Source organism: Hesperophylax consimilis, chromosome 16 (genome assembly GCF_061612785.1).
Source record: "Hesperophylax consimilis isolate HC1 chromosome 16, BYU_Hcon_1.0, whole genome shotgun sequence".
In the NCBI taxonomy this organism is placed as follows: Eukaryota; Metazoa; Arthropoda; class Insecta; order Trichoptera; family Limnephilidae; genus Hesperophylax; species Hesperophylax consimilis.
In genome coordinates this window covers 29600960-29627938 of record NC_142851.1, presented here as the reverse complement: position 1 = coordinate 29627938, position 26979 = coordinate 29600960, and the positions used below count along the sequence as shown (strand labels likewise).

The following is a 26979-nucleotide window of genomic DNA, read 5'->3' as shown; positions in this document are numbered from 1 at the left end:
CTCAAAATGAGAGATCATGTTTGTATTATTTGCAGTTGAGTTAAATGGCAATATAAAGGACGAATTAGTTGAATTCGAGAGTGAAATTCAAAGATTATCTCTGATTTAATGGGGTTTATTGACTGAGCGTAGCAAAGTCCTCTTTTAAACAGACCGTTCTACATTTTTTTCGTCTGTTAATTTTTTTGTACGTCCCTATTCCGTTTCAAGATGGTGGCCGTTTAAATGATTTAGTAAAGATTCTTTTATAAATTCAAAATTCAAAATTGTTATCTACATTTAAACTTTCTTATACTTATTGTTTCTTTTCTATAATTAATTCAGCACTAAATTTTTCACATTTTATATCTAGTTTTAGAGTACGTGTTTTCTAAAATACACCTGTAAAAAATTTGAAATGTATTTTTTTTATTAGATTTTGTTCAATATGACGGTTCTTACCTGTGTGAAAAGTTTGAAAAGAGATTGTTGTTGAGATAGTGAAATTTTTTTGGATGAATTATTAAATTCATTTGTTAAAGTTTTAAATTTTTTTTCATAAAATATTCCGTTTTTAATTATGAGGGTAGGTATTTAAGTATATACTTACAAATATTATGATTTCAGAGGCAATTTTGGTTTTTATTTATTACGAGAGAAAATAAGAATTATCATATGCGACGTCTACTGTTGCGGTATTTGAATGATTAATTTTGGTTTGATTTATAAAGCTGGTTAATTTATTAATACTTGCCACTTGTCTATGAAATTCATTATTTATGCCCTACAAAGAGTAAAAAACAAGAAAATAAGAAAAAATTCACGCGAGGTTTACTTTTTACATCTGATGATAAAGACGCTTTTCTAAAGTTCAAATGACATCCGATGGGCTTTAATCTAATGTGACTGCATAATTTCTTCAGTGCTCGAGTGGAACTTTGCCCTGAAAAACACCACGAATCGCATTAACCCAGGCCAAACAGCGTCCGAGTGGAATTGCAAAATTGGCCGCTAATAGTTTTTTGTGAATCCGCTTAGAGAGTTCCACTTGACGAGGCCTGGTTTCTGGTTCCACAAGCCCTAATTAGATCGGCCTTTACAGTCCGGTCAAACTTCGGGATGGAATTTTAAAGGCTGCATTAGCGAAAATTGAAAAACCATTCGCAATAAATTTATACCCAAATGGAATTCAAATGTTAATATTTATAGGCTTTTGCTTTCATAGTTAAACAATGGCTTGTGAGCGTTCACAATTTACTTTTATCTAAAGGAAAAATTTCTTACTATTTTTCACTTGAGCGCTATCACACCACACACAATACATAGTGTTAGGTTTGATGCAAATAATAAATTGGTACATAGGTACTTCGCACACTTTAAATAACTGTATGCATTCCTTGGTTTATAGGTTGCAATATTACACTAGTGTACCCTATGAAAGTAAGCGAGTTGGATGGAGAAAATTTCCTGGAAAAAAAATTTGTAATTTATTAAAAATCTCATAAATTTATTAGTTTTCCTGTTGAAAACGGGATTGTAGGCCATTAAAGAATGAATTTACAGGAGTCCTGAAAAGCTTTAAAGTAAAGTACCAATGTTTTGTCCCGATGTCCGAACATGGGTTCATATTTTCATAAAGCTATTTAAATTGACAGTATTACAGTATTTTGCACGTTAACAGTATTTTGTCGGCTGAAAGAAAAAACATTATTTTTGATTTTTTATTTTTATATTTTGAACCTACATACTGTGTGGATCAAATTCAACAATATTTTCTTTTATATATTTGTTTTTAACAGTCATTTCCTGCACTATTTACGTGTAAATTTTTTTTTTATATATGTACGTAAAAGCCTTAATAGGCGTAAAATAAATAAATCAGTCCTAAAATTTTTGCATTTCGTCTTGATATATTATTAAAACAAATGCAAACAGAACACGTGTTTTGATAGTATTATTAATTTACCAACACTTTATCAGGAAGCGGCTTACTGTCCCATTTTGAACAGGATGATTCATAATTTGAAGAGATTTTCAATGAATCGGCCTTACGCATTTTTCTCCGTGCGTTGTTGGAGACTGAGAGAAATTAATTCCTTCAGCACCCTTGTTCTTTTAAGTGATTTGTGAGGATGCTGTGTGGTGGTTCTTTTTGAGGAAAGTAAGTAGTGAACCTGTGGTTTTTTAAATTTGTTTAAATTTTGCATAACAGAAGGAAGGTTATATTTAAAATAAATTTTCAAAAAATAAACACCAACCAATTCAGTAACGGTGTACAATGTACAATAATACGTAAGAATAAAACAGAACAGTGAAAACTTTACATATTAACATGGCGTTTATTTGGTTTAAGGAGCCCTAAACTAGGCTTGAGGCCAGCTTTACCACACCAACGTTGAACGTGGGTGTAATAATCTAATTAGTAAGTTTGTGTGCAAAACAATAAAAAACACCAAAAAAGACAAGAGACAATAAAGGAATCTTGCATTACGGTGGATTTTGGGTCTAATATTATAGTCAACACATTATCACAAGAGGTAGAGAGAAGATTAAGTTGGTTCTTTGGAAAGGAATATGGAAAGTTTCAAGGAAGGTTTTTTAAGAGGCTCGTATTATCCTATTTGTATAGTGCACTGCAAATCATTCCTCAGCCAAGCGATTGAAAGCAAGAACGAATCATATACGCGAACAGTTCTCATGTGCAGAATGCCTCGAAATCTTGAAATGAGCTTATTTTTAGTACTATAACCACAATGGTAATATGAAAAATCCACTCAATAATTTATCAATAGTTATAATATATACTTTTGTATTATTAGTTCAAATATAAATAAAAAACTTCGGGATACTTCATTCAGCGACTCAATATCACAATATTGGCAACGCGTCTCTGATTAAGACGTCCAATAAGCGCCATTTACATCTGCGCGGCCATTTGTCATATCCCACGCGGCCAATAAAACTGATTTATCCGTCGATTACAGCCAAGATGGTCGCAGCCCGCTGTAATATGGCCTTGTTCCCAGTGCCCGTACACATGTACACAAATTTACACCACACGGTCTACAAAAAAACACACGGGTATTATTTTCGCGTTACATTTGGGAAGAAATAACAATGTATTGTGGTGTTGAGTACACCCACGGTATCGGCGAGTAAGAACTGGTAATTTATCGGAACCAAAAATCAGACACGTAGGTACGCGTACGAGTATATCGATGTCTTGCAGACAAGACATTGTATATCTCCACTTTTTGGTGAAATCATTTTGGAACGAATTACATAGGCCCTGAAAAGATGTGTAAAGTTACCATGCAGATAAGATTAGAGTAATAGTAATATGTTGACAGGAATATTTAGTGAAGACCGGCCGAAGGGCGTAGGATTTTTTTCAGAATAGACAATCAGGCAGAGATCTTTTAAAATGTTAATACAGCTCTGAAACAGTGGGAGAATTTGTGTGTATTTCCGTTCTCAATAAAATCCAAATAAATGGAATATTTTTGAAGTATCCAAAAACTAAAAATTGTTTTGAAAAGGTGATGAAATATACTATTAAAGTTAATTAATAGAAATACACACATGCAACAACACAACCACCTGCTTTGGTCTTAATAATATATCAGGACGAAATGCAAACATGCTAGGACTCATGAACATGTGTTCAGACATCATGGCAAAACATTGCTATTTTACCTAAAGTTTTTTAGGATACCTATCAATTCATTCGTTAATGTCCTACAATCCCGTTTTCAACAGGAATATGAATAAGTTGAAGCGACTTTTAATAAATTAGCAACATTTATTATCAGGAAATTTTCTCAGTGTACATGGCTATCTTAAACACCATAAATGTCATGCAATAGGTGTCAACTTCAAGTGGTTAAACCACATATAAAATATTTATATTTCTCAATAGACTAAGATAGGTGTTAATATCTTGAAAAATATATGTATACATTTCTCGAATATTCTCTGTTCTGTTCTTGGATTAATGAGAACGGGTGTAAATTTCTCGATCAAGTTGCAATAACTTTTTATTGTTCGAACATTTCCACTAAAAGTGATAATTTCACGGTTGTTCTTGCGAGCAGTATTTTTCGCAAGATAACGAGGGGTCGAGTGATTTGATTACACGGCGAAACACGAGCTTTTATTTAAAAAGCTCGTATCGCGAGAGCTCAATAATCCACGCCATAATGAAGTGTCCGGGAATCCATGTTGGAAAACCACATTTAGAAATCGAAACAAACCCGTTGCCGCATCAGGTGCCATTAATTTTGGACAAGGGTTGTATTTGGTCAAAGTTAAATTACTTATTTGTCGTTTTTTTAATTAGATTTTTCATCGATAAGTTAATTTGCAAAATTTACGGTTTACTCTAAAATAAATTAAAACTGTCAGATAAGACAAATTATACTGATTCTTTCAATTATCAAAGAAACGAAAAAAGCGTTTCAAAATATTTGTTTAAAATTTTTAAACGTATTTGATTGTTAATAAGAATATTAATTAAAAATGAAAAGAGGTACCGACACAATTACAAAATTGATCAATCTCAAGAAATAATGATTCACATTGATATAAGATATAAGAATATATATTATAATAATTAATTATTTTAATATATATATTCACAAGATATAACTTCAGACGAAATTCATTTGTCGCCCTAAGAACAATCAGCGGGGGCTTAGGATCACAGGGGCCTAGCTACAAAAACTGGTGTTTTGAGTTAAGCATGGTTTCGGCAATGCCATAATCATATTTACTAGTGACACGAAGCTCTAACCTCGTAAATACAGCCGTTTAAGAGATACAGTTGGGCATGTCTGTTGGGCATATAGGTGGGCATATTTTCATTCCAATCTTTGTTTGCATTTATCTCAAACCTATGTTTTGGTAAATAGGCCCCTGTGATCCTAAACCCCGGAATGATGGGTCGTTTTTTCTAGTCTATTCTATTTATATACATGACACTATACCAACCATTGACACTAGGTACCATCCTTGTACTCGTAATTGGAGAATCTATAGGCGTGTTTTCAAAACACTCGAACAGTTCGACGGCCGGCATAGTCCAGTGGTAACGCATTGGACTGCCATTCCGAAGGTCGCGGGTTCGAACCCGGCGTGCGCAAATAAATTTTATTTGATTAATTTGTGTTATTTCACAATTAATTAATTAAAATAATATATAGTATATTTGCGGCACGTTCCAGAGTGGAAGATACTACCAGTATCGCCCTGGTGTAAGACCACCATTCAGAATTGAAACGTTGCTCCAAATGGCTGTAGCCGTGTTTAGTGATTAGATCTGAATAGCCAGGTACTTCCCCACCTTCCTCTTAAATTAAGAAACAAATGGTCAGATTTTTGGATCACGTCGCATTTCCTTTGTTCTTCTCTATTTGATGACCGGGTGTCTTATTACTGTAACCGTTATTACTGTAATTGTTTGGGTTGGAACTGTATTAAAAACGTTTCTAAATTACCTGTTGATGCAATCCTGGGTAAAAAATATTAGCATTAATTCGACTTTTTAATTATAACGTACATACCGGGGAAAACCTAATGGCTGTAAATGTTCATATTTCGTTTACCCGTAGCTACCAAAGCCGTTTACTCGAAATTAGAGCTAGATCCTCTTGTTTTTTCTCCGCTTTATGTCCTTGAAACCTGGATACCGCGCCCAACTATTGACATTGACTAGCAAAACGAATCCCGGCGTGCGCAAGTAAAATGTATTTAATGAATGTATGCTATTTCACAATTTATTCATTTAAAATAATATTAAATATACTTGCGGTACGTTCTAGAGTGTAAGATATTCTCACTATCGCCCTGGTGTAAGACCGTCATTCTGAATTGAAAAGTTACTTGAAATGGTTTTAGCCGTATTTGGTGACTAGATCTGAATAGCCAGGAAATTCCCCCACTTTATCCTTCCCCTGCCCTATACCTTCAGCTTCATAACATACCCCAATTGGGGATACCGTAGTCTCACTGGTTTCAGACGGGACTAAGGAGCAGTTGGGACTCTCGTGCGGTATTCACATTTAAAAAAATGAAATTTGAATCTTTTTGAATTGACGCATCTTCACGATATCGGAACACGTCTTTGAAGATGTATTCCGACATCGTGAAAATATATTCACAGTTTACTAAAAGTTTATCAGGAAACCTGTTAATTCATTCGTTAAAGGTCTGCCATCCCATTTTAAACCGGAATAAAAATTTTAATTGATTAAATATAAATTATTTGAAGTGCTTAATAATAAAATATCAATATTCATTTTTCTCTTTTGTGTTATAGAGGTTGACAAATGTAAGAATACATCGTTGAATGGCAAAATATCTCATAATTTAAAAGACAAGTGATCAACACTGGCAGTCAAAACTTTTTTTACCTCGACCGTTTAGCATTTCGACTGTCTGCAAATTTATTTGTCTGTTCCATTTCCGTTTTTGAAAATCTGTTGCAACCACTTTATTATTACGACTAGATGGCTACTTTGGGTAGATGGCTAACTTTCACAACGGTTCAGTAAAGATTATGTTTTCAAATGTGGAATATTATAGAAACTACCGGTCTGTCGAAAGGTTGAACAATGAATATAGTCATTGAGATAGTGACGTTTCTTTGGAAAAATTGTATAATTAATATTTTTAAATGATACGTAAAATATTTATGGATTTTAATAAATTAGGTGGGTATTTAAGTGCCTAGTTACAAATCATATGATTTCTGTGGAAAAATTGGTTTTGATTTATATAATAAAGATAAAATTAGAACCATGTTTTTTTGGACACGAGGTCTACTGTTCATAGTACACCTCGTAATAAGTCGGTGGAATATATGTTGGATTATTTTACAAGCAATAATTATTCGCCTGAAACACTCATCCACATTGAAAAATCTCCTGATAAAAGATACATGACGCCAACGGGACTCGAACCCGTATCCTTTCGATTTCCAGTCAACAGCTCTGACCACTGAGCTATGGCGGCTTATCTCTTACCCGCGAAATAATTCAATATATACTAGTGTTTTATTCAACTATTAATGTTTGTTACATTTTTTTTTCTTTTTTTTTTCAAGCAGTAATTGTTGAATGAAACACTAGTATATATTGAATTATTTCGCGGATAAGAGATAAGCCGCCATAGCTCAGTGGTCAGAGCTGTCGACCGGAAATCGAAGGGACACGGGTTCGAGTCCCGTTGGCGTCATGTATCTTTCAGGAGATTTTTCAATGTGGATGAGTGTTTCAGGCGAATAATTATTGCTTGTAAAATAATTGTTACCCTTTGTGCTATGCATAAAAAAAATCTTGTCTTAAACATTAGTTTACCAAAAAATAATAATAAGGAATATGTTGGCATTGCTTCTAAGTCCCTCAAAATACATCTCCAGTCGTCCAGTCCTCCACTGCAGCATTGGATGCAGTTGAGAGGATTTATACATCACCTAATCTGCTATATGGACCCAGCTTATCTGCAGCAATTCCTCCATATATTCCATCGGATCAGTCGCGTGGGCGGGATGTTGGACCGCGTTCCGTCGGAGCTCTCATATTTTTCCTATAACTTTAAGCCATGTGATTGTAGGTGTTTCTTTTCGTGGAAATTTAATATTCTCGTTGGAAACCCTGTGATAAGGATTTACAACTATACAGATTTTATGTATATTTTCAGTGACAATTAAATGAGTCTTAGAACTACAACATATTATGCTGCTTATAGATTTGCGATCCGATAATAATTCGAGCTCGGCTCGTGTTTCGGTTTTTATACCCGTATAGTAAGGTGAGCAGCGGAGTAAATTTTTTTTTTTATTTTTTTTTTTTTTAAATGTTACGATTTTTTCAGTGTTTTCCCGAATATCTCAAATTAATTTACCACACACTTTTTGAAAACATTTTTGTAGTTGTTTTTTGTGTGCCAGTCAGTGAGTGTTAAAATCTTTCAATTGTGAAACTGAACTTTACAAATGAATCATACGTTATGTAATTCTTTTTGAAACTGAATTTTACAAATTAACCATACGTTATGTAATTCTTCTTGAAATCGATCTTTACAAATGAATCATAGTTATGTAATTCTTCTTGAAACCGATCATTCATTACAAATGAATCATACGTTATGTAATTCTTCTTGAAACTGAACTTTACATATGAATCATACGTTATGTTATTCTTCTAGAAACCGAACATTACAAATTAAATCATAAGTTATGCAATTCTTCTTGAAATTTTTCGCTATTGTTTATTATTTATTATTTTCTAGAAAAACATGATTATTTGTCAAAAAAAAAGTGTGTTACATGTCTGAGATATTTTCCTTTCATCTGAAGAAACACACAAATATTTTTTCTTTTAATATAAATATCAAGCATTAAAAATTAAGTTTCAATAAATTTTTTCGGTAAATAAAAATAGTTGTATGATTTCTAACATGATTATAAAACGTAATTTATCTCACCATCACTGCGTTTTAATGCTGCGACACGCAAAAAAGATATAACACCATAGATGGTAATAGAAACTCCCAGTATCACCCTGCTGATAGACCACGCGATATTCACAAAATGACACATCTATTCGATAATGAAGCCATCTAAGTATTTAAGTATGATGTCCATTGGGCTTACGTCGGCCTTGCATACCTAAAACCGATGGAAATATCCCCGCATTTTCATTGTGAGATTCGTAACAATGACTTCTTTAATAAAAAACCCCACGTATTAAAGTCGCTTACAAATAATAATGAAAGAACACAGTAATATTAATGCACAATAGCTTAAGATATTACTACTTACTTTAATATCAATAAAGCATCGGTTTTATTATCCGCTGAACAAGAATAATCGGATTGGCAAGTTACCTATGTACGTATGTTTCCGAGAGATCAGGGCAGCGGATCAAGAATATCATAAAGACGAGAAATACTTTATGGGTTCGTACAGGATTAGGACCACTTTGTGATTGGTTTTGCCGATACATCTGAAATCGATGCATCCATTAATGTCCCTCCTGACGTTATTATTCGGTATTGGCGACAGTGTATACGCAGGGCCGAATAAGACGTCAGTCAAATCAAAGTTTTTTTTAACAATAATTATTTTGAATACATTTAGAGCAATGATTTGAAATTATAATTTTACAAATACAAGCTGTAACCTTAAAGTTGGGAGAAGGGCCTACTTAAATCTTTCAGTTATCTGAACACACGGAAAAAATGAGTATTGCAAATTCAATAAAAATGTATTCAAATTAAATCAGTAATCTGATTAGAAACGGGATTGCAGGCCGTTTCCTGATACACATTTGGTACATTCCTAATATATCTGAACACGTGTTCATGCACCTTTGTTTGGCTTGATAATATATAATTAGGAAATACGAAAATGTTAGGATTTTGTGAAAACGTGTTGCGACATCGTGATAATACAAACGTATTTTACTAAAAGTTTACTAAGAGACCTATCAATTATTTGCACTGCAAACCCATTTTTATGCGAATCTCGAATGATTTTGAAGAGATTCTTAATAAATTTTCAATCTTCAATATTAGTATTTTTTCTCTCTGTAGTTATGAAAATACATACTTTAATTGGTATTATTTGAAGTAACGAAAGTGAGATCTAAGAGATCAGTTCAGATCAGAAATTTCAAAGATTTATATCCCTGCATTATTTTCGATAAATATTTTAGTATTTTTATTACATACTAGCGAAGACCCATGAAATATCACGGGGCACTCGTAGAGGCGCTATTGCGAACTATCATGTCGAATCGTGTTCCACTATTACCACGCTAGTAGCTGTGCGCGGGGACCAGATGCGGTAGTTTCCGGTCGTTCGGCGCTTGGTGTCTCATCAAAATACAATACACCAATGGGGATAGTCTGAGTTCCCCATAAATCAATTCCAATTTTGAAAAAAGCAATAATTAAATTTTCATTTAAAAATTGAATGTTATATTATTTAGATACTTTATCGCTGGTCTAAATTCTCCAAACAAACGCATCCAATTTTGAAAATGATGCTTTATTGAAAAATACTTTATCCAGAGTTCATTGAACCGGAGTTACAAAGAGAGACACATCCGAAATTAGTATTTTTAGTAATTATTATTCACATTACCACGATTGCGAAAAAATGTTATTTGCTATTGTCGTATTATTTGCGAAAGTGTGTATAAAGGTATGATTTAAGATTTCCACGGCCAAAAGCATTTATTCCATCATCAGGGCTTATGTATGTCGATGAGACCGTGTTGACAAGTCCAATCCTCTATCAGCTGGTATTACTATAAAATTTTAAATGGTTTTCTACGTTTAGTTTTGGCGTAAACGTCAATTACCGGATACCAAGAACACACCACGAGATGTATTTAGATGTGATACCGTGTTTAAGCCAGCTCTTGTATATATATCGCAGTATATTTCATTGAAAATCTACCGAATTTTGGGAATTTGTGAAAACCAACCAATTTTTTTTGTAAATCTACCAAATTCAGTAAAAAATACCGAAGTTCGTAGATCTTGGGGAATCTGTAACGTATTGATGTTTACAGGATATAATACTGGGCCCTTAATCTCCAGTATTATAACGAGGATAGGGATTTGGTAATATATATTATTAATAGTCGTAGATACTGATATACGGAGGTTGTTTAATCGGAATATAATAAACTGACAATAATAGTAACAAGTTGCCCTAAGGCCGTCTAGCGACAGAATGCCTTCCCGCTACCTGACGATGTAAACCAAGGCCTCTAGTAGCGTTCGGTTATCTTCGGTAGAACCCGAAGCTACCCGAGCGCAAACACCAAACACTACAGAATCCTTCAACTATTTATATTTTGACGACTTTTGTCTCCAATCTACCGAAATTTTCAACTTACATCTACCGATTTCATTTCTGCGGCATGGCATCACTGATCTTCACACATCTGCTCTGATGTGAGACACTGCACTGCTTTCCAAAAAGAAGAGGTAAAGCAACATGGCCTAATACCCTAAAAATAAATTACTATAATGTGTATTGAGGTTCAAACAGAATTTATTTCATCTCCGTGCTAAATATATTAAATAAGTGAACCATTTGAATAAATAACAATTTCCTGGACTCCTGAGGCAACAGGTGGGCACATATTGAGATAAGTATAATAAATGCACAAGTATCTACCTACTTAGAAAAAAATACATTTTAAATTATCAATAATTTTATGATATGATAGTTTCCCTACATTTTCACATGGAAAACGTGGGTTTGATTTTCTCTATTTATTGAATCGAATCAATTACTTACTTAATTTTTCAGTTCATTGCTTTGTCTTGACAAAATTGATACTTTATTATTATTTGTCTGCGTTAAAGATTAACGGGCTTATTGGCTAGAATGGCTAGTCGTCGTTAATCACTGTTAGGCAAGGCACATGGAGACAACTCAACCGCAGGCCTAGAATTGGGAAACTAATAGCTGCTTTCACCAATCAAAACTGAGAGAATGTTGATATAAAAATAAAACTGCTGTTTCACAGTGATATCATATATGTAATGTAGCGATACTCAACTAATAAAACAATGGCAACAACACAAAAGGTACTTGTACTAACATTTCGCGTTGAGGAAATATCAAATTAAAAACATTAGACGCGGAGGAAAATAGAAATTTAGCCACGAAACGAATTTGTATTTTGTATGAGTAGGTATATTTTTAATGTGGTTATTTTTTGGTAATAGGTTCCAAATAGTGTTACATGCTCTCAGTATTTCCCTCGTGATAGACCACCTTTCAGAATCGAAGCGTTAGTTTAAACGGATTTAAATTTATTTCCTCTTCCTCGTTTCCTTCCCTTATATACAGTATTCTCATCCACACAACAAATAACGACCAACAAGCATTTTATAAAACTAGATTTTAGAGGAAAAACATATGCAACAAGGCAAAAATGCTTCCTGTTCCATGGTACTAAACTCTATAACAAAATCCCACTCTCATTCAAAACTCACAACAATATTATAACATTTAAATCTCAAATAAGGAGCTGGATAAAAACATAGAGAGATAAAAATACATAATATACTGACACCAAATACAGACTGAAACGAAAACACTAAACTGAACAAAAAAACACCAGCTAATAATTTTATAATTATTTATTTCAGAAAAAACACTACAGCGATGATATCATTATTTTCATTAAAAAAGAAGATAATAAAACGCGGGGAATTATTATTCTGCATTACAACAACCCACAATTGGGAATGCCACAGTTCCACTGGATGTGGAGAGATGCGAGCAGTCGGAACTCCTATTCACACAGTGTTTGTATATACTTGTATTTAGGCAGAATTTTTCTAAAATAAGTATATTAGAATATTACTAATATATTTTGTTCAATTAATTTTAGAACGAATATATTTTTTTTAAATAACATAAAATTTTATTTTCTACATGGTGTTCTTGTAAATGTACACACTTCTCTCAGCGATGCTCCCATCTCTCTAACCCGTCCAAATAGTACTCGGCGTTTTTCTCTGTAAAATAATTGTTCACAAAGGTGATTGCCTCCTCATTTGACGAAAATCTCTGTCCTCCGAGCGAAGTTTTTAGATTAGGGAAAAAAAGGGATGGTCAAGCAGTTCAAACCTCAATTCGTGGATTTTTGCCATGGCAACCGCTGAGGTGTGAGATGGTGCGTTGTCTTGGTGAAACAGGATTTTCTTTTCCTGCAAATGTGGCCGTTTTTTCTGCCTTCAGCTTGTCAAGTAATGATGCGTAGTGCGCTCTGGTAAGAGATTTTCCTTTTTGTATATAATAAATTAAGATAACTCCATGACTATCCCAAAAAACAGTCGCCATCACTTTCCCAGCCAAGAAAAGAGTTTTTGCTTTTTTTGGAACCGGTTCCCCCTTTGCAGTCCACTGTTTTGAATGTATTTTTTGTTTTGGGAGTATAATAGTGTATCCAAGTTTCATCTAAAGTAATTAACTGGCGCCAAAACTCGGATTTGTTGCGCCTAAACTGTGCCAACAGAGGGTTGGAAATGTTCATTCGAACACGTTTTTGGTCTAACGTAAGCAAACGCGGCACCCAACGCGCGGACAGCTTTCTCATATCTAAATCTTGATTTAATATGTGACAGACACGTTCTTTGGACATTTTCATAACCTCTGCTATCTCTTAAACTTTAATTCGGTGGTCGTCTAACACTATTTGGTGAAGTTTATCAATGTTATCGTCAGTAGTTGCAGTTTTTGGACGTACCGAACGTTCATCGTCTCCCGAGCTCTGACGGTCACGTTTAAATTCAGCTGCCCAAAATTCACTGCGTTAAATGATGGTGCAGAGTCCCCATACACAGAATCCAACTCATCTTTGATTTGGATAGGCGTATTGCCTTTCAAAAACAAAACTGTAAAAAAGATCAAGAATGTATTATTTAAAGTTACATAATGTATATACAAAGAACCTTTAAATAATACAATGTTTGTTACAAGAACAAGCCAATATTAATTTTGAGCATTATAAACATGATCAGTTTATAGTTGTTAAATGTTCTAGTTCGTAGGGCTTGGAAACAATAGTTTCATTACCGTTGCGTCTACTGGAAGAAAATATCTTTGTCATTCTTTGGTAGTTTCATCTTGTTTCAAATGTCACAAAACGTTGGCAGAAAGTTGCATTTTCTTCCGATACTTTAGAAAGAAAATAACGAGCAGAATTATTTCTGACAATTTGATATGTGTTGTTCCGTAGAAAATAAAAATATCACGTTCTTTAAAAGGTACTTCGGAATAAGCAGGGAAAATAAATTGTTTTAAATTATTATAGTCGAGTTTATTAGACTTGCTGTGGCAGATTCTTCTGGGTTGGGATTTTTACTTTCACGTTTCAAAAAATAGAATTCAAACAAAACATAGCGTAAAAAGCAAATATTTATTTTATAAACTATTTTGCTATTTGTGAGTAGTTTTTTGCTCTCTTCTACGTACTATCCGAACTTTTTTCACAAATTATATAGAGTTCTCGCAAGTTCTGAAGGGTCCTATAAGTCTTTTGAAATGATAATGTACTCTATTTTTATAAATACCGAAAAATGTATCACGAGGTGTTGAATGTTATTTAGATTGCTCGAAAATTATGTATCACGAGGTGTTGAATGTTATTTAGATTGCTCGAAAATTATGTATCACGAGGTGTTGAATGTTATTTAGATTGCTCGAAAATTATGTATCACGAGGTGTTTAATGTTATTTAGATTGCTCGAAAATTATGAACTTGTAAGTCATTCATCGAAAATCATGCAGCGATTGAATTGTTAAATGTTAATTAAATAATTTCCAGTGTCTCCAAATCAGAAATGATTACATAAGGGGTTTGATGTACAAGTTTTATGGAATGATTTCATTCGTTCGCTCTAAGTTAAACCTTAATTTTTTTTAAAGAATTTCATGAAATTTAATAAATTTATTTCTTCTCCGCATCAGATGTAAGTTTTTCAACTTGTTCAAATTTCTCCAACATCAGAGATTGTTAAAAAATTCATATAAATATCTTATTTTACGGACTGGTTCACTATATTTTGAACACTGCATTAATTAAATGCTTCAATTCGTCATTCGTATTTTAATTCAACACACTAGTAATAAAAAAAACAACTTAGCACACAAACATCAACGTGCTACAACATCAGTCATGACCACTGAAAGCTGGCTTGTTCGGCTTGAAGAGATTCCTCCTGGTGGCCTCCTGGAACATGGCCACGACGGAATCCACAACCTCTTCGCAGTTGGGAATGATCTGTTGTGCCGGAAGTAGGAAGCCATATTTCCCCTGGTCACGCAGCTCATACGTGAAGGCCACCGGCACTTGGTACTTATTTTTCACCCAGTCCATGCTGCTTCCGCTGGCTTTGTCTAAAATTATAATAGATTAACCCCTTGTTTCTATTTGTGATTTTAGTGTACAATTCACCGACTGCAGTGGAGTATTCTTGGGTACTTTATGGCACAAACTGATACGGACTCATAAAAATGGTTCTCTTGTTTAAAAAATGTGATTTTTACACGATTTAAGCAGTATTTTTAATTATTTTTTTATATTAAAAGATACAAAATGAATTGACATTAACATATATAATTTTTATATGTAATTAAACTTAATATGTTTTTATTTTCGAAAAAAGTGACATTTTTACAGTATACAAGAAAAAAATAATCTTTTGTTGAAAGAAAAATCTGCAGAAGCTGTGTGACGAGAGACTACGCATACACACCTTTTCGAGGTGATGGGATTGGATATGACCCAAATAGGATTAGTGGAGAACATTAGATGAGTAACGATAAACACATACTAAAGGGTGCAGCAGAATCTTCAACGGTACGTTCGACATATTTGGGATTGAAACTAAGCAGTACGAAAACCAACTAACGAAAACTAGGCAGAAATCCAATACGATATCTGGTACTTATTGTATAAAATTAAGCGAATGTGATAAAAGAGTCCAACCAGCAGAAACAAATTAATAACTCCGACGACTGCTTCAATTTTTTAGATCTACCTTTCGTCGACTTAATTTATTTATTTTATTGATACATGATTTAAAGAGTAGGTAGATGTAGTTTTTGGTGATATTTCACCAACCATGCTAGGGATCACCCTGTGTTATGGCGGGTGAATTTTACAGTTTGCGGACATAGAATCTATATATTACTATAATATAAAAAAGAAAAATAAGAAAAATGATGTACAGCTAGTTTGGGTTGCAAGAAGAGGATGGAGAAGTTAGAGAATTATAAGAAGATAAAAATTTGAGAAATTATTAGGACGGGTTGTTTCGGAGAATTTGAACAATTCATCAAATTTCAACATTCATTTTCATGTTCTGTGAACGATTTTTTCAAATTCTGTTTTTATTTCCGTTTTTTCAAACAACTAGCCTACAATGATATAATAACAGAACTTGAATAGGACTTTCACAGAACCTGAAAATGAACGTTGAAATTTGATGAATTGTTCAAATTCTCCGAAACAACCCGTCCTTAGTATATAGATCACACTAATTAATTATGTACATACTATACTATTAAATCACTAAAGGTGATTAAATTGATAGAGTGTAGAATGAATGGATATTGTAGTTGTAATGTATTCCGTGTGTAAGGATCCATTTCTTTATTTGTTTTTTGAAGAAATGGGGTTGACTCACGGTTTTTAGGTTTTCAGGGATAAGGTTAAAGATTTTAGGAGCTAGGAAGAAAAATTGTCTTTGAGCTGACGTGGTATGTAGTGAAGGTACTTTTTAGTGACCGTTGGTTATTGTTCTAATGGTGTTGTTGTGTTGTAAGAGAGTTTTGTTTTTATATTTGAACAGGAAATGTATTAGCAAAAATTTTTGGTTGAGTTGTCGTATGTTTAAGTCCTTTTACTTTAAACTGATTGTTGTAGTATGTGCAGTTTTTGAAGTTCATTTCGTAGCTTGATTGCAGTAAAACTAAGGTAAAGACCGGTTTCTAAATCTATGACATGTTAAAATCTTAGTCGAATCATTCAAACTCAATAATTTGTTATTTGAGACGTATTTAAAAATGCATCAATTTTTTTAATTACTCATTATCATATTCAAAATACTTACATATGGTTTCAGCAATGTTTCCAACTTTGTACGATGTTCCGTATTTCTTAGCTAGAGCTTGAGCCGCCACATTTCCAATGGCGAACTAAAAACAGTAAAAAGGTGTAGTTCCTCCGTAGCTAAACTCATGATCAACTTTAGTTTACAAGCACAGGGTGATAGGCATACAAAGTGAGGTAAGAAATAAAAATGGTAGATGAAATCTGTCTCAGTAAGTCTTTTAGCCATTAGTAAGTTTGTTAGGAATACTCTTTTTTAACTCAATTTTGATAGCTTATAATAAAACGATTATATTATACGTGAATATCAAACTACCGGATGGGTACAATATAGAGAGCGATAATAAATTATAAAAGTTAATTACTCATCGAATAAACTATTTTTAATTGATGGAATCTCCTAATTCCTACTTATATCATAAATTATATTAGTTATTAACTCTTCTAACTCCTACATATATAGTTAATTAAATAAGTTAATAACTCTTTCAATATCCATCAATTTAACTATTTTTGAAACATTTCAAACGTCAATTCAATAAAAAATGTAGGAGACCATTTTAAGAATTTAAACTATCAAATCATAATTACTCACTGGATTTGTCATAATTTATCAATTTCATAATTACCATAAGGCTATATAATATTAAAATGTCATTAGAAAATCGTTTACACCTACGAGTATTACAGCTATAAACTTTCATGATTTATACTAGCGTATTCGTTAAAAATCATTAGATATTATAGTTACGTTTTTTGAACCTGAAAGTATTCCAAAATATTTGCCTTTCAAAAACAAATATTGTCAATTTTTTTATGATATATTTAAATTTTTTGGCTTCAATTACCCTAACTTATCTTTTATATAACGTTTTCTTGAAAAATAAGAAAAATGCAGACCCACAAAAAACACGAAATCTTACTAGATATACTTGTCACGTTTAACCCTAAGAAGTTTCAACAAAAAAATACACATTTCAATTATAAGCAGAAAATTTTTGTTTTTGTCTGAATTCTTCACACAAACGGTTCCAATTTTTTAGGTGACCCTTAAATTCAAAGCAAATTAAAGTTCATCGAACCACATTTATCGCAGGAGCAACGCACATACAACAGAAATTAGTATTTTTTGATAAACCAGAGAAAAACTAAATAGGGCAAACACAAACTTGGAAAAGGTCTCTTTTAAACAGAAAAAACAAATACATGAACTTTTTCCAAACAAATTGGACACAAGGAAACTGGAAAGCTGACGATATATTAAGTATAATTAAGTGTGGCACTTACGACATCATCATAGTTGTCCAGATGCTCCGTGGTATGTCCATATGGCATCAGAAGGAGCTGTGAGTATGAATGGAAAGCCAGATACATATCCAGTTGGTTTCCAATGGAACTGATGAAGTGGGCCAGCGAGCGAGTTTCCTGTTCAGAGAATGCATTTGGTCCTCCATAGGTGTCCGAACACGCATTGCTACTGGTTCCTTCCTCTGCGGATCAAAATAAAAATCACAACTGTTCAAAATTGAAATACAAATGATTTTTAATGAAATCGAAAACAGGTTGTGAATAGGACTTTGGTTAAAATTAATGAATTGCCTTACCTCCCCAGTGAAAATCCCAATTTCTGTTGGGATCAGTTCCTTTGCAGAAGAAGGAACGGTCACTCCTTGTCTTTCTCCATAGTCTTAACTATAATAAGGGTGTTAATTAAATACAAATAGCACTTTAACAATAAGATTAAAGAGGATAAAAATAATATTTTCATTAACAAACTACAAACCCCTTAACTCAACAGCACCGACGAAAATCATTTTCAATATCGTCAACAAATATAAGCAATTTAAAAAGACAGGTCAACAAGATCAAACCTCACTAAACCCATCAGTCACAGGCATTTTATATATGGTGCACGAATTAGCTCTAAAAGATTCTGAATCCGACATATTAAAACAACAGAACACATCGTAGGAGAGTGTCTCCTTCATTATGACGAAGACAAATCTATACTGAACTGGATAAATAATTTCAGCATTCCATGCCAATTATCCCCAATCAGACGAAGAAGAAAAAAAAGACCAACTAATATTGAATTAAGTAGTATTATTGTTTTGAGAAAAAGGAATAGTAGGCATAATATGTGCAACTTACGCCAAGGTGTGTGACGTAATATCCATCGGGATTTGCCACTGGCACAGCGTACCAATCAAAGCTTTCAGCCATATGTCTGAACGCTGGGTCTTCACTGGTCAGCAGTTCATTGATCAAATAAGTTACGGTGGCTGGAGAAACCCATTCCCTCGCGTGCATTCCGCCTTCGAGGAACACCGCCCTTCGACCCTCTCCAAAGGATATCTTCACAGCCTTGATGTCTCGTCCTTGGAATGTGGACCCCGCGCTCATCACGGTAATCTTTCCAGGATATTTGCTTGGGAGTGAGTCCATCCAGGTGTAGATGTCATGCAAGTTGTAATAACCCGTCCACGAAAAGCCCGCTTTTGAGAGTTTTTGGGCGCTTTCGGCATCGATTTTACTGTAAAAAAGGTTGTAAGTAGGTAATTAATAAAACAATCTACGCTTGAAACTGTTTAAATTTAATGGCTCTTAGTTCACAGTAAACGTTTTTCTTCTGTATTACCACCAGTTATTATACACCACCGGCATCAATAATTTAGTTGTAACCGAAAATACATAGTACGGTAGAGCAAATCTAAGCGAGAAAAGGAGGATAATGACTAATGCTGTAACCGGCAGGTTATTTATACTAGGCCACAGATACAGTGTGCAGCAAAATAGAGAGCACAGTTTTGAAGGGCTGGTACATCCCGTGTGGTAGGGGGTCGTGCCGTTTTCAGTCCTTACCATGGTTTGGTCCGGACAACACCGGGGCTTCACCGTACGCACGTTGAAAATGGTCGTTCTTTTGTCACCACCCAGCGACGAAAAGACCTGAGAAAAAATCTTTTTAAACATCGGCCTCACACTTTGGAAGAACTCAAGGATCGAATAACCGTCGAGATGTGCCAAAATGCGGTCGAAAACTTCAGAAATCACCTTCATCTATATATCGCTGCTGGGGGTCATCATATTTCTATGTCATCTTCAAGACTTGGTGTATAAAATGGAATTACGAGTATGTATCGAATAAAAGAAAAAGAAACACATTTTAAAATTTCACTGTCTGTTTTTGCCCTATCTATTCGTCGCACCCTGTGTTACAAATTCGAGTCGATTGTGCGTTCGCCCCCAAATTCAAACACAATCTGACAAAAAATATTGAATATTAGTTCTATAGTGAAATGAATTAGATAAAATGGGATACTCACGTAAGTAATATTTGCAAACGTCTACGATCTATTCCGCGGCGAATTTACAAAATTAAATATTTCATGCCTTTAGGCATGAAATATTTAATATTATTTTATAAAATTATTATTATTTTATTATTAATTATTAATTAATTAATTATTAATTAATTATTATTATTTTATTATGATTATTTTTAACATACTTTAGCATGTCAAAAATAATCAGATATGGAATAACGTCTTAGGAAAACTCGTGCAAGACAAATATAGGTTACATTCAAACATTCCAAAATTCTATGTCTAAGCTTTTGGTAAACAAAAGTAGAGAAATAAAATTATTCAGTCATTTGATATATTACCTATTCCAGTGATATGGTGGTTTAAAATTATATGCAAAAACCAATTTTCGAATTCAATATATAAATTAAAAGTAAATACACACAAGACACGATTTAGTCTAAATCAAGGTATGTCCATTCCAAAAATTATCCACAGCTTATAAAAAATAACATAACATGAAAAAAATTTAAGCCTCGTGCTTGAAAATAACGAACCCTTCCAATGCCGCAAATAAATTAACGTAAGCTTCAAAGTCGATTATATTATTAAACTTTCTCCGCTCTGTTTAAATTAGGTACTAGTTCCGTGAATAGCAGAGAAGGAATGTTTTTAATTTTCTTCTTAATCTATAAACTAAAACCAAAATTTCCTCTTAAAATAAATCACAAGTTTTGTAAGTAGATAATTAAATACCCTTCGACTAAGTTATAAACCATATAATATTTTATGTAACATTGTTTTTTTTTTAAATTTTAAATCAAGAATTATTCAATTTGTCCAAATAAACATGACTACCTCATTGACAATTCTTTTATTACAAATAAAAGTGATATACTATTAAGTTAATTGATTAAAAAAATCATTTTGTCTAAGATGTTCTTAAACTACTTTTATTTTTTAAAGCGACGGTTTGTTTATCGCAGTGATTGTCCCAAACGCCGTTGGAGGGGTGCTACTTACACGTTATAGGTCTGCTAGCGACGTATGGAGGAAAACAACAACTTAATATCTAATATTTAATGAACACTAACATAATAATTAGTCTTACTCTTGAACATCCTCAATGAACACCTCGACATTCAGTCCCAGGTCCTCCATCTTCCTCGTGAAGTCATACTGTTGCTGAGGAGGCACCATCACGTCCACTGGGATTCCCGTCGGGTTGGGTTCCGCCCAGAAGTCCAGGGTGCTGTCTTTGTTGACCAGGTCCTCCAGGAAGCTGTTCTGGACATCTGTTGTGGGCAGGATCCTGAACACCTTGAAACCCTGGTAAGACCCTTGGGGGGCACTTCTGCCGCAGTAAAACAGGGCGAACAGGATTAGGACCCTCATCTGAAAGAAACAAGCAATACTTACAAGGCAATAAAAATAGTGAGGGCACGAAGTTGCAATTCAGAGAACTTGGCTTATTTCTGAAATGCGAGAATTTGTTCTCGTTTTACCATTGAAAATGCAATAATAATTGAGACTTTTCCCGGAATAACGTTTTGTCCAACAAAACCATCAATATTGAGTTACTGATGAAATAATTTTGGATATGTTGTTGTGCAACTTTTAAGGTAGGAACTATGGTAATGAAGAATATTTGAACGTGTAGCAGCATTTTAATGATATAAATCACTAAGCGAGGTTTTCATGGGAATAAGTTGAAAAAATGAATACGTTCTTATGTTTTAAACTGTATTGACCAAAGATATTAGAAGAACGAGATATGCTATGTTGGCCGCCGGACCGTAGGCGGAGTACTACCTAATTAGGGTACTTTGAATACTATCGGGACGTGCACGCACATAGATCTGTTCTATGTATTAGTGCGGATACCTAAGGTGTACAGTAGTATTGGTGAACAAAACCGGCGACACTGGGCAAAACAATTCCACACAGTATGAATTGCTCATAGCACATCTCGTTCTTCTAATATCTTTGGTATAGACATTATAGCCAAGCAGGTAAAGGATGAAAGAAAGCAGTATTTATCCAGAAGGAATATTATTTCGCCTGTTATTTACCCGTCGAAACATGTTTAGTATAAATATTGTTTTAACTTGATCTCATGACAATATTTGATTGATTTAATCAAATTGCTCTAATATCTCAATGACATGTGCACGTTTCTTTCTTTAAAGCACTGTTCAATGATTTTTTTAACTAACTTCACGCCGGAGGCCCTGAGGAAAACATTTTCCCTCAAGGCCTATGTCATCTTTGGGGATGCCGAGTGACTGACCTTTTTAAGAAAAGATTGAGTGATCATTGGTCTTGAAGAGACCCATGTTATAGGAGGTAGGAAACACGGAGGCCGGCAAATCATTCCACAACCGAGTTGTTGAACTCAAGAACGAGTCGTAAAAACGACACGTACTCACGTGATAAATGTAAACTCTATACAAATGTTGAGAATGCGTTTGCGTGTATCCCGATGACGAAGGGATCAATGACGCTAGAGATAATTAATTCACTAAAACCTAAATTCTTGTGATAAATTGTAATTGAATTGCCTTTCTTCATGAATTTTCATTAAAAACTCAGAAGATTTGAATGATTATTGTATTTTAATATAAAACGGAATGAAACATTAATGGATTTGTTTTTTCAATTTTTTTCTCAACGAGAATATTGTTGGATCTGCAAGGGCTCAATTATATGAACTCTGTTCAGCATGAAGGGTAAATTTGGCGAAAGAATTTTTGAACCAATGACATTTTTTTGGATCAACATACTATTGTGTCTTTGAGGTGCTTTTACTATTGACGATTCTCTCATAAATCAGAAACTTTTCACTGCCCGGTACATCTATCATTGATTTATCAGTATTTACTAAATTCAAATTCCGATGTTTTTCGTAAGCCTCATTATTCAATCTAACTTGAGTGTTCATGGCTGACTTTAAAAATAACTGAAATTTCAATGACTTATATTTAAGCACTTCTAAAAGTTTTTTTATCAGCATTACTTTAAATTTCGTGCGCCATTAACAATAAACCGTTCATAAGTAAAACTTTTGTTTATACCTACCCATTAAGAAATTAAAGAACTCTCCACAGCTAAACATGAAATAACTTTGTCCACCTACAACCTTCAACTAAACAAAATCACAATGAAATAAGACTATTATGAAACAAGAACCTTTGTGATAGAAACCAAGGTTATAACTTATTTCGAAACAATTGGAAAAAAATTTAAAAAAACACAAAGCAAGCTAAAGACTTGTTACTTTACGTAATTATGCGCAATAACCGATACCAATAGTATTTAATTGTCGTATATTTTTTACTGAACCAAAACCACAAAATCACCGACTTACCGTGTACAAAATATTTGGCGAGTGTGACTTTTTAACAAACTGAACCGTATTTATACTTTTATTATTGCACAGATATTTTTTGCAACAAATAGATAAATTAATCTACACTGTAACAGAATTATTGTAAGCATGCGGGCTTATTCGATGTCATTGCCATAGATACTTAGATAACAAATAACATGGCTAATTTAGGTGCTATCATGGTTTTCTAAAATGAAGGCAATTTCCAAAGCGTGCTAAATTGGTAAACTAAATTAACTCTCATAAAAACTTTCGTTTGTAGGTACTTAAAAAAAATTATACCTTGCATTAGGTAATGAAGAAAGGTTCTAGAGTTTAATATCTAATTAGTTAAAAAAAATTGTTAAGAATTTTTGCAATATTTCGTAGCATTTTTGGTTTCCGAAACAAGAGGGCTTTAGAAAGATGTTGAGATATATAAATCGTCTCATTACCATATTACCGTTTTATTGAATACGTCTTCTTTAATTTGGTATAAGATTCCGGGGGTATAGCAAAGTAAAATCGATAACTTGATAATATTGGAGAGATAGGCGTAACTACCAATGATTTTATACCAATTTCATGAGCACGGTCGCGCTATTGATAACCAGACGGATATTGATAACGTAGTAAATCATACATCGACATACTCTAGCAACACTGGAGGTATTATCTACGAATTTACATTCGGAAACGGAAAACGGAAATTTACAATCGTCATGCTTTTATGTAAAAAATATTAACCATTTGGCAATGTTAAATTGAAATACTATCCTGAATATGCATTGGCAGTCCGCATTTACCCTTTGACACCAAAAAGGGAGTAAATTAGTTAATGTGATCTTTATTCACAAGAAGTTATGTATTTATTAATTCTTAAAATAGTACATTACAATAGAATCCTCCGCCTCATATCACTATGGAATTCCTGTGTCGAGATGAGCAGTTATGTGAACAAATTTCGTTTCTGCGAAACCAAACCGATGTAGCGTCATTAGCCTGAACGGACCGTTCGTTTAAACCAGTAATTTTGCATGACATCAGTAAAAAAGAGTTGTACATTGACAATTAACCGAAGCGTATCTGAGCTATGGAGGCCACGCTAAAATTTGTCTATTAGGAAAGTTTTACACATTACAACTATAAATACATATTATGGTGCACATTGATTTGTAACTTTTATTTTGGAGGTTATAAAATTAACAGAAAAATACAAACACAATATGATGAAGGTAAAAAGAAAATAATAGTGCAGTTAGTTGAGGTTTCTCAAATACCGCCTCACTAGGCTAGCCTGTGTTGAGGCAGAATTTTTCGTGTTAGTTCCTAATACCATTGAACATACCTATACTTGTATTAAGATGTATTCGCTCAATAATGTGGTGACTTCAATAACTGCGAATTAGTGTGAATGCACCAGTGAAGGCCCTATTCTTATTTTTGATCCAAGTTTTTACATTATCTTTTAATTTTTTTTTGAATCACATTGTTTTATGCTGTCTGGAAGAATGTTGTACGAGTCTTGTCGCAAAGTATTTAAAGTTTCGTTGACCAAACGTAGTATGTGTTATCGGTATTTGTAGTAAGTTTTTGTTGTTGCTTCTAGTACATCATGTATTTGAACTTTTTTCGTATTAATTATGTATATTTGAGTATAGATGAGTAAGGATAGTTTTTGCATATAGCTGCCGAACATCAAACACATTCATAATATTAAAAATTAGATTCGAGTCTGTAATTATAGGTATCCTTAGAATTATTTTTTAAATTGTTTTCTGAGCCTTTATGATTGGGTCTAGTGCAGATGAAGTGCCGCCTCCCCATGCTATGATACCATACTCTATAATAGATTGGCAAACTGCAAAATAAATCATTTTCAGGTGTTGTAAGCCGAGAAAGTTTCGTATGATTCATCAGTCGTAATATTTCTTAATATTCGTTAACCGTGCTTGCAACTATCGGTAATCGATCATAGATGATGAATTTTATCCATATGGTATTTACATTAGGCTTTATCGATCATCCGTGCTAGACCTTTTGATAACTGTCCACTTTATAAAATATAGTGCAAAAAAGTTAAAAATACACCTCTCGTTAGAGTTCCGATCAGAAATCACATTTTGGACGCCACAAACAAAACACTCTGATGGTTAGTTAGCTTTGATAATGAACGACTCAATTCGACAGGCAATACCAAGCAAGACAACAGAAAGAAAATAACTACTTACCTTGCCATTCATATAAGTATGCCAATGAAACAAACAAAAACCCACCTTTAAAGTATGTTTGTCTGCGTTCTCAGTTGGTGTCATTTTTATGTAAGTACCTAACTGGGTTTCCGCTATCACCATTTAAATTACCTATTCTTTTACACGTAACTGTTCGGAATTATGCAAACATTATTTATTTCAAGCTACAAACGATTACGTATGTAGGTCCTAACGGTAACTTTTGAAGTGCGGAACTAGGTGTCTTATTTTAAAAATAATAAATGGCCCGCTATTTTGCATGCAATTTGTAGAAAATAACAAAACGACATTTAATGGTCAATTTTACTGAGTTTCTCGAAAAGAATGGTGTTACGAAAGTCTTTTTGGCCAACCAACATTTTGATATAAGTACTTTTAGTGATATCACAGATAAAGCATGTTATGACATGGTAGCGTTCTGACTAAACTGCACATCGGTCTATCAAAGCGGCGAAGCCAATTATTGTGTTTGGAGTGTCGGAGACGGTAGAAACAAAGGGGCGCTGCTGCTTAGTTGGTGGCACGGGTTGTGGGCGCCGTTTTATAATTTCCAATAATGGTTTATGGCACATCTCTTTTGTCAATATTATCTTTCTTCACCGAGCAAAGTCATGCTTTAACTCGACCGTTTTGCATTTCGTCTTTCTGTAAATTAGTTTTTAGGTTCCGTTTGCAGTTCAAGATGATGGATGTTTAATGGTTGATTAAAGATTATTTTTCCAAAAATTTGAAATCGTAGGGTTTATTTTGATGTTCTTTTTCGTTTTTATTTTTATATATTATGGTACCTACGTACTTGCCTGAAAAACATTTAGAAGACGAATTTTCATTGAGAAAGTGACGTTTCTTTGAAGAAATTTTATAATTCATTATTTGAAAAGAAAATTTTCATAAAATATTGATAATTAAGTACCGTTGTAAGTAAAGGTTGTTATTTAAGAACCTACTTACAAAATATTCAAAAAATTGGTTTTGTTTTCTTAAATAAGATAAAATAAGAAGCTAGGTTTACTAACTGTTCACAAAACTACTAGTAAATTAAAGATACATGCAATTCATTTTCAGATAGCTTCAGCAATACAGTAGTCTACACATTAGACTTATTGTCGGGAGGACCAGAGCTCGATTCTCGTAGAGCACAAAACTAATTTAGTAAGATGCAGGTTCAATTCCCGTCGGCGGCATTTATTTTTACTCGGGAGATATTTTCAATTTGTATGGATATTTCATGCGACTTATAATTATTGCTTGTAATAATTTGTTATCCTTTGTGCTATGCAAAATAAACCTTGTCTTATAAATATTAGTTTATCATTTAAAAAATAATGATTTAGTAAGGACGACAAACATTTTTCATTTAAAAAAGGGGTGCTGTTAAGGACATGTGTTGTAATATTGATATTTACTATATAATAATCATCCATTTA

At 33.5% G+C, this 26979-nt stretch overlaps 1 protein-coding gene across 1 annotated transcript; it reads right to left on the bottom strand.

Annotated features, from left to right (window-relative positions):
• Positions 1–14684: 14684 nt before the first annotated feature.
• Positions 14685–25543, bottom strand: LOC149417019 (zinc carboxypeptidase-like). Its single transcript, XM_089641367.1, has 7 exons — positions 25532–25543; positions 21045–21328; positions 18780–19161; positions 18233–18320; positions 17916–18118; positions 16630–16714; positions 14685–14911 (listed from the first exon to the last, which is right to left on the bottom strand). Exons 1-7 carry the CDS (start codon positions 25541–25543, stop codon positions 14685–14687), a joined length of 1281 nt encoding a protein of 426 aa, XP_089497493.1.
• Between the last annotated feature and the right edge of the window lie 1436 nt (positions 25544–26979).